The sequence below is a fragment of the Diceros bicornis genome, chromosome 15 (genome assembly GCF_020826845.1).
Source record: "Diceros bicornis minor isolate mBicDic1 chromosome 15, mDicBic1.mat.cur, whole genome shotgun sequence".
NCBI classification, from domain to species: domain Eukaryota; kingdom Metazoa; phylum Chordata; class Mammalia; order Perissodactyla; family Rhinocerotidae; genus Diceros; species Diceros bicornis.
Window position 1 is genome coordinate 15,932,070 of NC_080754.1, and position 12,663 is coordinate 15,944,732.

General features: G+C 42.1%; 1 protein-coding gene across 3 annotated transcripts in view; it reads left to right on the top strand.

Annotated features, from left to right (window-relative positions):
- Positions 1-12,663, top strand: part of SIDT1 (SID1 transmembrane family member 1) — a 103,376-nt gene that overhangs the window by 67,612 nt on the left and 23,101 nt on the right. For all 3 annotated transcript variants that reach the window (XM_058555804.1, XM_058555805.1, XM_058555807.1), the window contains 5 exons: positions 6,811-6,882; positions 8,236-8,381; positions 9,383-9,456; positions 10,451-10,517; positions 11,938-12,011. In XM_058555804.1, the coding sequence (XP_058411787.1) occupies positions 6,811-6,882; positions 8,236-8,381; positions 9,383-9,456; positions 10,451-10,517; positions 11,938-12,011 (433 nt within the window). The remainder of the gene's footprint in view (positions 1-6,810; positions 6,883-8,235; positions 8,382-9,382; positions 9,457-10,450; positions 10,518-11,937; positions 12,012-12,663) is intronic.

Sequence of the window (12,663 nt, forward strand, 5' to 3'; positions counted from 1 at the left end):
GACCCCACCCCCCAAAAAAAGAATAAAGAAGCATCAATTAGGATTCATGTAGCTGCAAGTAACAACAAAATATATCTCAAACACACTTAAACGATAAGGAGGCTCCCCTCCCTGGAAGTTGAGCAGAAGGCTGGACTTCAGAGTGACTGAGTCCAATGGCTCTGGTCCTTTTCCCTGCAGTTCCCTTGCCTCTGCTTTACTCCCAGTGCCCATGGTGAAATGGGTCAGGTTTACACCCTCACCTGACAATGTCCGAAGGGAAGGACTTTTTCAGAAGCACCCAGCAATTTCTCATGTTTCATTGGCCTAGAGTGGATCATATACTCACTGTTCAACCAATATCTGCAAAGGAATAGATTTACCTGCAGATCAAGTCTACTTATAGAATTAGAGTGAGGTCATCTTTCTCTAAGACCAGCGTTTCTCAGATTCAACTCATTATTGACATTACAGGCCAGATAATTGTCGTTGGGAGCTGCCCTGTACGTTGTAGGATGTTTAACCGCGTCCTTCACCTCTGTCTACAAGAATCCAGTAGTACACTCCCTCCTTATGACAACTAGAAATGTTTCCAGACTTGCCAAGTGTCCTCTTGGGGGCAAAAACGGTCCCCCACCCCTACCCTCAACTGAGAATCACTGACTTAAATACATAGGCTGCCAGGCACAGGTGAGGACACCTGAACAAAATCCCAGCTGAGTTAGGAAGTAGGGACTAGGAATGTTCACCACAAAGGGCTTTGAAATAGGGAGGACATAAGGAACCTTTGTAATGCAGAGAGGATTCAGGGAAAGAAGGCATATGACCACTAGTGTGACAAGACCTAGATGCTTAAGACGAGAGCAGAGAAGACAAGCTCTACTCTAGGGAAGAACCAGTTAGTGGCTCTGCTAAGCATATCAAACACAGCACTGGGACACCAGCCTGGAACAAGAGGCAGAAGCAAGTGAGGGACCTTATCTGAAAGCTAATGTGAGTGAGACATTCAGGGAGAGGAGCAAGGATACAGAAATGTCTTTTTCTCCCAAGGGCCAGGATCAGTATGGCTGTGGGGCTACAGGAAGTTCAGTGGAGCTCAGAGCTACAGGAAATGTCCTGGGGGCTGGTGCCCAGAGAAACTGCTAGGGCAGTGTCTGAAAGCGGAAGGGGATCCCACTAGACTTGGCATGGTAACTTCCCAAATCAATGTGGAGCTAGACATCTGAGGAAGTTGGCCTAAGTTCAGGTTCACCTTAGATGTGTTTGAGGTGGAGGAAATGCAGCAGGGTCCCTGTAAGTTGCCAAATTGGTGGCAGCTCTGTATTAGTTACAACAGTTACGTAATGACAGGAAGACTGCATTTGGAAAATCTGTTGGCTCCTCTGCATTTGTTTTTCTTTGATTTGCCTGCAGTTCTTTAAGTTATATTTGAAAAATGTTGACATTGGCTCCTACTATACTAAAAAGCAAAGGGATCTCTTTCATACTTTGTAGGATAAAGAAGGAGATAAGGCTCTGAAGTCCAGGGGACGTGGAAATAGTGTTGGTGAAGAGCTGCTTCAGGCCGTGAAGGGACTTATTACTGTGATATGAATGGACGGACACTGTAGTCTCCATTCATCACTTAGTACTGAAGACAGGGGCCTCTGCGGGAATCTGAGGGGGACTAGTAAAGGCTCTGTGCTCTAAAAATGTTTCCTCCAGTCGCTCTATCAGTGGAGAACCCCCGCATTTCACATTATTGTTAAAGAGCCTGCACAGAAATTCAGTTACCAACTGGAACGAGATGAATGAAGCATGCCTTACGGGCATCCGGGAGCACATGAGCTGTCACCATGAACCTGGGAGCAGCATAAGGGAAGGTTATTTTCTCAAGTGAGAGGGCTTGACAAACCTGACAAGTATGTAGATTTAAGAACCAAATGGCCAATCAAATCCTTCCCTGGATAGAGCCGTTACTGAATCAGCCTCTTAGCGCAGAGCAGAGACCAGAGCGTTAAGATTGGAGGAGTCACGGAGCACAGGCCAACATCAGGCTCGGTGGCAAGGGGTCTCAGCCTCCAGTCCTGACTCTCCACTCTTCTTTTTCCCAATTTCCTTGGCTTTTCTTGCCCAGCTTTTTCTTCTAGAGAAATTTTACTTTTACATCCCCCTGCAAAGATTAGTAGTTTTCTTCATTTTCTCCTCAACTTTTGAAACAAAACATGAAACTGGTTGGGATAGGTAGCCAATTGGCATACAAATGAAATTTCACGGCAGCGAGTTCACATCACTTCTGACTCCCTCTTAGGCTTCCAGCCTCCTGAGGCCAGAGACAGAAGGGGGCAGGACAACTATAAATACGAAAGATCCAAACATGCTGAAAACGAAATGAAGTTTTTCTCCTTACGTAGAGCATCTAACATAAAAAGCAAGCATGGAAGCATGTCCTAGTCTATGTCAGTAAAGTAGACAGATGGCAAAGGCCTTGTGCTCAGAGAACAACACACCAGAACAAGTTTCCTCATTAAGACGAGCTCATTCACAACCGTATATGTTTGCTTCTTCCCGGCCAGAACAGCTTGGTCTGTCCTATAAACTATTTTGCGTTTAATTCTGCTTTCTTTCTTTTTTTTTTTTTTTAGAACATAAATAAAATATGCTGAGTTTATTTTACTTAACAATGCAGACTAATATAAAGCGTCGTATTGGTACACACATTGTGATAAAGCAGAGATGTGGAAAAGGCTATTTTAACCAATCCATACATTTGAAGCAGCTATAGGTAATCATTTCAAAATTGAAAATTACAGTCAATCAGATTAATGGTCCAATATCTGTAAAATGTACTGCTGAAATTTTAATAACACAAAAGATCAAAAGCATGACCCTCTAAAATCTCATTTGAAAAAAAATTTATTAAAAATGTACTCCATTTTATAACATGCTTTAATGAAAGTTAATGGCTTATGTATTTTATATTGCAGTATTTTTTTAATAGTTCTTGAAAAATAGGATAAAAATTATAATACTTGTATTTTCTGTGTTTCGTGCATTACCGTGTATTTGAGTTTTAACTTTTCTAATTTGATAGTTTATACAGTTTTGTTTAGTATAATGACATTCTACTTTTCAGCAAGAACTCTCCATATATTTTATCCAAATTTTAGTTGGAGATGTTAGAAAATATATTAGCTTTCATTAATAGCTCATACTTCTGTGGTATTTCAATGGTTAAAAAATACAGAAGTGAATATGAGAAAATTGGATGCCATTATGGTTTGTTTTTATTTTTCATTTATTTTTTTATTTTTTTTCTTTTTCTTTTTTTTTTTTTTCTTTTTAATTTTCTGCTTTCCAAATACCACACAATTAAATACAAGTATGGCTCACCTTCCAGGAGCATGGATCATACTTGAAGTTTGGCAGAAAATGCTTTAGTTTTTGCGTTCTAAGAAGGCTTTCGATTAGGCAAATTAACCGAATACTGACTGTTATCCCATGTTGGCCAGTCTTATATTTAAATTGTGCATATAAAAGTCCACAGAGTTAAAACATCTTTATGTGCTAGCAATTGCGCTGCACACGAAAACCTCGATGGTCTGGTCCGTCGCAGCCACCGGTTTTGTGGCTGCCTCGGAGTGAAAGGGCTAGCTAGCGACCACGTCACAGCCGGATCATGCGCACTTACGAGCCAGAGCAGAGCACGGAAGTCACCGATACGCCCCAGTCTGCACAAACCCGCACCGCTGGCTTTTTCTCTTTAATGAAGTTGTCACCTAACAAAACAGTGATTGTTTTTGTTTACTTGCTTGCTTTGCTTTTAGTTTTTGTGTTTTTTTCTCTCTTAATTACAGACACAAAAAACATTGGCTCCCGCAAACCATTTCAACCGCCTGCCGCAACTGAACCCAAGCATTTTCCTACGCACACTTCTTCCCATAGCAGAGCGCTCCCCAGCAACACCAAAATGCCAAAATTTCCGGGTTTTAGGATTTTAATGTCATTCTTCACTTACTATTTGCACATTTAATATTTTTAAAAATTACATCTTAAGCTTGAAAATAGAAAAATGTGAAAGATACTGAGGGAAATGTAAAGACTACATCACCTGGGGATGCGGCCAGTGCGGTGGTTTCTCTGAGACCCCCTGCAATGAGCTAGACAGAAGGAAGATGCTAGCCCGACCCAATAAGGACTCATTGGCAACAGCAGCAGCCAACCTACAGAAAGAGATACTTGTGCTTAGATACCTCCTCAAAATAGGAGTTGATTTTAGTGGAGATGCAAACGAGCCACAACCGCCTGTGTGTTTTGAAGGATATTCTTGAGCACTCCATGAAAGTAACACACTTACTGCCAGTTGTTCATGTTTTGAACGAAAATCCTTGTGTTTTTAATTAAGAATTTTTTTAAATTAATTTGCCAGTTATTTGTATTTTGAAGGAAAATCCCTGTATTTTTGTTTCAATTAATTAATCATTAACTGAGACCAATACAATGAATCACTGTCCATCCACTATCTGAGTGACTCTGGGAAAATTACTTCCTCTCTCAGCGCCTCCCGTTTGTAGTCTTTAAAGAGGTGATAATAATAGTACCCAATTATAGGTTGTTGAAAAATTAAAAGAGTAAATTCTTGTCAGGAGGTTAAAAGAGTGTCTGACACACAGGAAGTTTTCAATAAGCATTACCAGTAGTAATGGTAGTAACAGCAGCAGCAACCACCACAATCGTAATAGTAATAGAAGTATCAGTAGTAGTAGCAGTACTAGTGTGGTGGTAATAGTAATAGTACTTGGTATAGTTAATAGTAGCAGCAGCAAAGCTGTATGCTGTAACTATGGCCAAATCTGTCCTAGGTCAAAAAGACTCTGTCAAATTGTAGACATCTTCCCATTACAGTGTTGTTATTCTCAGAAGATTTAATCTCTCATGCTTAAGAGTCTGAAAGTAACCCGTTTCTTTGCCTTTAAGTTGGATGAAAAGCAGAGATGGTGTTGACACCACGTTGGCGATTTATGGGTGAGCCCAGAGAGGCCAGGGAACCTCTCCTTTCTCTAAATAACAAGTATATCAAGGACTCTGCAAGCCTAGGAACAACGCCAGGGAGTCTGCATTCTGAGGGCCCTGGGAGCAGCCTTGCCTGCCAGGAGTGCTGTGTTAGCCAAAGGCCTTGCTGTCCAGCTGAGCCAACTCTCAGCTAAGTTACCAAAAGGAGGAAGAAAACCGAGTCTCCAGGGCCATCAGATTTGTCTCTCATCACCTGGCTAAATATTTAGAACTTAGGATTTAACTTTTTTTCTTCATGGAGGAAATGAATGGGCACCCAAAGAGTAGCAAACACGATGAAGCCTCCAAACTGGCTTGCAAAACTGTGCAAGTTGTTACTGCCCATAAGTGGAAATGGAGTTTGAGAGCTGGATGAAGAGGTTGACTGTGACAAGGAGTTGTTTGAAACTTTGGTTCATTTACATGTGTTACATGCTGTAGCATTCATGTAAACTATAATGAACTCTATTTTCAGTGAAGAAATGGAAATATATTTACAGTGAGGATATTATAGAATATCCTCAGTTATGTGTCTTCAACTGAAAATATATTTCCCTGCAATGGTAGAAGAGACTGGCCAGTTAACTCACACACTTTTTTGTCTGTGATACAAGCAATCTGATCTCTCAGAAAGAAGATTTCAATAAAAAATTCCCACCAGCCTGACAACACCCCAGATCCTTGACAAAGCTCGGGAGGCGGTGAAGAAACGTTGCTGCGCATCTCCACATGTGCGTGTGGCTCCTGGAGACAGCGTAGCACTAAGTCAGTCAGAGGAACCGCCTAGAGACCTGCTTAATTGTGATTTCCGGTCTTTGTTCAGCTCCACCTAATTCTCAGAAATGGATACACTCAATGGGCTAACATCTTGCCTAACAACCAGTGAGGAGGTTGGGAGATATTTTTCTCTGATGCTTGTGGTGGAGTGGCTCCAGATGACACCCCAGACTCTCAGAGGAATGAGTTCCCTCTCCCTGCTACACGGAGTCATTCACTGGAAAAGTTTGAGGAGCATTCTCTTAGAGTCTGTTTTTCTCTCACTGCTTATCAATAAACAGCTGGCAATAGATACACCCATTCTACCTCTGAAATAGCCCTCAAAATAATCCATATTCCTCCACGCCCTTAGTTTGTGTTGTCATCATTTACGGCTCCAAGGAGTGCAGTAACTTCCTTCCTGTCTGGGCTTATCCTGCCTGTAGTTAAACCAAAGAAACCTCCACATGACAGTGCCTTCATCACAGGAGTTTACTTCTGGTGTTTCTGTTCAGTGGTGGCCTTCCGCATCATCATTCCAGGGCCCCTGCTCCTTTGTTCTTGTGATTCTGCTATACTGGCAGGCGGGAATCAGCAGGTTTTTTTCCATAAAGTGCCAAATAGTAAATATTTTAGGCTTGGCGGGCCACATAGTCTCTGTCGCAACTGCTCAACTCTGCCACTCTAGCCAAAAGCAGCCATAGACACACCCAAATGAGTGTGGCTGTGATTCAGTAGAACTTTGTAAACGAATACTGAAATTTGAATTTCAGGTAATTTTTACCTGCTATGAAATATTATTATTCTTTTCATTTTTTTCCCCAACCACTTAAAAATTTAAGAACCATTCTTAGTTCAAGGGCCATACAAAAACAGGTGGCAGATGTGGCCTGCAGGCCATGGTTTGGTGACTCTTACATTAGAGTGAAAAGAAAATCAAATTTAAAATATTGTGGCCTGTTGATTCAAACTACTTAGAGTTGTGGTCTTTTGTTTTAGCAACTGGACATAAAGTGTTTGCTTCTTTGCTTTTCTCTTTGACAGGATCTGGAAACATGGAGGTGTCACATCCCATTGCTGCCAGCACCCCTGAAGGGAGCAATTATGGGACAATAGGTATTTCCTACAATGAGTCCATTAATGGAAGTGTTTCCTAATTCTCCAGAAAATAGAATACAGAGGGCCTTCCAGCTCTAATAATTGTAAGAGTGGGCAAGACAGTCATCATATAAGATTGTCTTTTATTTTTAAGATGAATTGGTTGGATGATCTGGAAGGTTCTTTCCAGCTCTAACTTTATCCAGTTCTCTTGTTCTATTTTGTGGGTCTGCTAGCCACGCTTGAGCAGAATTCCCTACAATGGTTGCCATCAGCTGCCAAAGCCTCCATGGGGATTTTTTTCCTACCCAGCGTGAGTTTAGGGCATCAGATGTGTCAGAGTCTGATGTCAGGGAGCCGGACTCAATTGACCAGTTGTTTCATTCTCAGGTTTCAGTGGAGTAAGGGCGAGCAGAAGACTAAGGCTGTGCTGCAGGTGAACATGGCTGAAGCCTAACGATCTTTCATTTTGGCTAACTTCATAATTGAACCTGCTCACGGCCCCCAGTCATTCACATGGCAACTCCCAGTGTTCGTTCAGTGGCCTGAAAGGGGCAGAATTCCTATCCCTGTCTTGTTAGAGTAGGAGTGCACTGATGCTTCCACGCACTTCCACGACGCCTGTGGGCCTATGAATGGTGCGCCTTACAATGTCAGTGTAGGGGGCCCGGGAATCCTGTATTCCTGCCCTGTCATTCTGTAACTGTGAGAAGCATGTGGGCTCAGTGCAGGCAACTTATTTCTGGCTCTGCAAGAACAGAGTTTTTTTAACCATCTGAACAGAAGAAGAAATAAAGCAGAAGGTAGGCTCAGCTCATGTGCTCATCAAGCTGCACAAATTCCCATCTGCTCTGGGAAACATTCACGGAACACGAGGATTCTTCTTCCTGAGAATGTTGTTTTCATTGTATAATCACAGATACGGCACGTGGGGGATTTCTGTGTACAAATACTTTATCCACAAGATATGTCTAGCTGCTGGATATGTATGTGCTTACATGTATATATGGTGGATGCTATACTTAACAATGTGCATGTGTATGTTTATATATTTATGTTCATATTTTAAAACATGAAATATAAGCATCATATTATCTTTGCATCCAAGTCGTTAACAGAGCAGATGCTTTTATATTCTTAATACGTATTCAGCCCTAGAAATAGACAATCTAAATATAAAAATAAGAGAAGAGGAAAATTAGAAGTCCATTGAGGAGGAATTGAGAGAAAGAACATGTGTTGTGGGTAAGGAGTTAGTTTTTACCCACACAACATTTTGAAGAATGAGTCAGCACTGTGCTTTTTGCAGAGAGCAAGGGCTCCGTGGGTTCATCTTGGCTTTGGAAGACAGATGGGTCTTCTCTGTTTCAGATGAGTCAAGCTCCAGTCCTGGCAGGCAGATGTCCTCCTCTGACGGGGGGCAGACATGCCAGTCAGACACAGACAGCTCCGTGGAAGAGACTGACTTCGACACCATGCCAGATATTGAGAGTGACAAGAACATCATCCGGACCAAGGTACCAAAGCCTGGGCATACTCTTGGAGAGGGCAGCAAGTTCGGCAGTTGAGTACAACTTCAGCAACGCCTCAGTTTCACTTATCTTTTTTTCCTTCAGGGGAAGTCAGATTTCCCAGAGGGCTTTTTAGATGAGACATAATTACAGACTAAAAGCAATACTCTGTTAATTAGCACTTCTTTCTGGAGGGAGAAAGTGAGAGCATTAAAGAGAACAGAGCATTAAAACATCATCAGGGTCTGAAGGGGCTGACTGAGGAGAGTAAAGGAGGAAGGGATCCAACCAGATGGAAGAAAAGATTCATTGAGGGGTGGTCCTGGAAAAATTCCCTGGTTCTGTACATATCATCCTTCAGGAGTAGAGCTCCTTTCTTTCTGGCATATATTTATTGTATTGTGTTGTATCTAGTAAGGGATATGCAAGTGAGTTGCACAGTTTCAACCCAGTAATTCAAGAACCACACAATGGGGATGGCCCAGTGGCATAGTGGTTAAGTTCAACCACTCTGCTTCAGCGGCCCGGGTTTCACGGGCCCGGATTCCAGGCACAGACCTACGCACCACTCATCAAGCCGTGCTGTGGTGGTGTCCCACATACAAAATAGAAGAAGATGGGCACAAATGTTAGCTCAGGGCTAATCTTCCTTGGCAGAAAGAGGAAGACTGGCAACAGATGTTAGCTCAGAGCCAATCTTCCTCAACAAAAAAACAAAAGAAAGAAAGAACACACAGTGGACATCTCTGAAAACTGAGAAACCAATTCTTGAAATATAAGAAGCATTCAAGACTCCCAATAGGTTTCCCACATCAGCCAATCCTTAATATCCCAAGACAAATATTAGGATTTTTATTAAGGTATCCTGGGAAAAGCAAAATTAAAAGTCTTGTTAAATAATTTTAATCCCTAGTGAGGGATTGAATTGAAATTTGTAAAGCTCTCCTTTGTATCTTATGCAAAAAAGCCAACTACAGTTTGTCTTCTCTTTTTATTTGGCATTGCAGATGTTCCTTTACCTGTCAGATCTGTCCAGGAAGGATCGGAGAATTGTCAGCAAAAAATATAAGATTTATTTTTGGTGAGTAGATGACCAGCAGGACCATGGTTCCCTTAAATAGTACTAAAGTTTTCTTTGTAAAAGCCACAGTTACTTATGTCACGGGTCTCAGTGTTTAATGAGGTACAGGTGTTTCAAGGATCCAGGCCACATTCCACAGGAAAAACAAAAATACACTAAAAAAGGAAACTGGCCCTAACTTAAATAAATACAAAGTAAAAATGAGAATAGTAGTAGAATCTCGTATGTTTAGGGAGCACACTCAATCCTTTTCCAGAAAGATAATGTAACAATAACATTAGTGTTGCTGCCTTCCAGGAGACATGCTAAACTGCAGCGATTCCCTCCTCTCCTGACCAGGCCGTGCTCTTGGAAGAGCCAGTGATTTCAGGGACTAGATGCCTAGAGCATCTCAGGGTAGCTGGAAACCACCCTGAGGGAGGATGATACCACCGGCCAATGATAAATAGACCTGGGTTGGTCAAACACACAGATGCAGCCTCACTCCAAGCCAAGAGGCTGAGCTGCCTGGCAGGGACCCCTCCTCCCCTCAGAAACACCAGGCTGACACTTGTGACAGCTCTTCCCATTCTTTTCTCTTGAAGGATGCCCTTTTACTTGGGGAGATATTGAGGGGAAAAAGGGACAGTGGGGGCCACATGGAATTCCATAGTGGGACCATCATTTTGGAACCCTGGAACCTTGGAAGAGGTATCTAAGAGAGCCACATCCCCTTCATATGATCCATCACCCATTACTTACACTCTGATCACTTTTAATCTAGCAACATCCTAAAGAGATAGGACCTCATTAATAATTTGGTTAAACCAGAAGCAAGTATTATTCACACGGTTTTACAAATGACTGGAGAAACAGGAATCACATAATCAGTTTCTAGTTACTTTTGCGAGTTAACTAAGGAGTTATGGTGTGGAAGCCTTCTTTAAAAAAAATTGAGCCGAGATTCCATTGTTAATTTGGAAATAACTATGTCCGGGTCTTTCTGCCTTAATAGGAACATCATCACCATTGCTGTGTTTTATGCACTGCCTGTGATCCAGCTGGTCATCACCTACCAGACAGTAAGTGCTGCCCCGAACCCCGGAATCTCGGCTGTCATACTGCAGAGAGAGATCTTTGCTGTGACTTACAGAGAAAAGTATAACTTGGGATCAGTCCAAGAATTAATTTCTCATTTGGCTTCCAAGCGGACTTCTCCATTGCTTCGTCTTCAACTCAGCTTTAAGTCTAGTTCTTAATTGTTTTACCAGAAAGGGACCTGGGACCTCTTATGTTATTTTGTCTACCAATCTGAAATTATTATCCTGCGCTCCTTTAGTCATGATATCTATCAACTGCATCCCTGTTGTTTACCCGTCTGACCTTTTGAGCATCATGATATAATGAGTGGAGTAAATAAAATTCTGGACCGAAACAAAGAAACCTCGTCTAATTTAGCCTGTGCCCTCTCCTTGAGGGTAAATATTTTTTGTAAAATTAAAAAGTTTCACAAAACTAATAAAATATTAAAATAAAAAGAAAATATAAAATAAAAACTAAAATAAAGAAAAAACCAAATAAATAAATATAATAATTAAAACAGCTTGAGAATCCCTACTGTTCCTTCATAGAACCCTAGGGTCCAGGTCACTTAAGTGACCTTCTCTAGGATTTATTATACATGAGAAAGTCCATTTGGAATAGCACGAGGCTGAAGGTGTTTCTAATACAGTGGCTCTCAAACTTTGCTCTGCATTAAAATCATCTGGGGAACTTTTAAAAATATCTGTGTCCAAGCTGTACCCCATACCAATTAGATCAGAGTCTCTACTCCCAGCAATTCCAGTGTACAGGCAAATTTGAGAGCCAATGGTCTCATAATATTTGGCCAATTTCATACTTATTGAATGATGAGGACAAGGACTTTATGAGGTTTGAGTACCACTGTTTATAATCTAAATATTTTCTGAAAACTTTGGGGCCTTGTCAGAAGATATAGCTATGCTATGATCTGGGAAGGTTGTTAATGACAGAGATGATAATAAATATGGAAAACTGAACACACAACTTCTCATATCTCTCTGCCCCATGGTTATCATTTCCACGCAGAGGGCGGGACAGCTCCATACCCTCCCAGCATTCATCTAGAAAATAGAACGTATCACGACAGTCCTAATAGGCAAGTTCCAACGTCAGCATCCTTTCATACTCCTTTTATAATGAGAGCAAAGGAAACGTACTCAGTTGAATTCCACCTTGAGGCCACAATATGGGGGACACAGAATATTTCAGTTCAAAGCAAGATGGTGGCCTTTATAGGAAATGTGCCTATGCTGGGTAAAGGTGGCAGATAATCACCCATCCCCTGCTGAGGAGGAGCACTGGTTACACTGGAAATCACTGACAGTATCCCTGTGAGCAGAGTCTGATTCTTGTGATTTCAGGCTGGGCTCAGGGGACGGAGAAAAACTGCTTCTCCTCTTCTCGCTCTCGATTCTGCAGGTGGTGCACGTCACTGGCAACCAGGACATCTGCTACTACAACTTCCTCTGTGCTCACCCCCTGGGCGTCCTGAGGTAAGCCCAGTCCTCCAGTTACCCATGAGGCATTGAGAGATTCCTTTCTGTGTAATGTTGTGATTTCAGTTTTTAAAAATACTGCAAACAACTGTGGAAAACTACCCCAGTCAAGGGTAAAAGGAATGAAATCAAGAAAGGGGCCTCAGGAAACAGTCCTAATCTGCTGAGGAGGGGGCAGGGATGTCTTTGAAAACATCAGATCCCTGGCTTTGATGACACTCGCCCACGGACATGAGCTGCTAGTTCATTCAATCTGTTAAATAACCTCATGAGATAGATAATATTATTATTACCCCCTTTAAAGATGAAGACTGTAAGGACTTGTTGAAGGTCTCTCAGCTGTTAGTGATGTCGGGACCCGACCCCAGGCCTGCTGCCTCCAAGGTCATGCTCTAGCCACCAAAACATGACGAAGTAGGAAGAGCATTTGCCTGGGAGTTCGGAGCCTGGCATCTTTTTCCAGAACTGGACCAGCCTCAGTCTCCTGAAATAAAGCTGCTGGCTGTGACCAACTGACACATATCCTGAAATTCACAATTACAGAGCTGAAATATTGACACATAACGTGGGTCTGTCTATGAGAATTCCCTCTCACAGTATAGCGGAAACTTGGCCAAACTGCCTGTCTTGGGAGCGGCTCTCTTTCCCA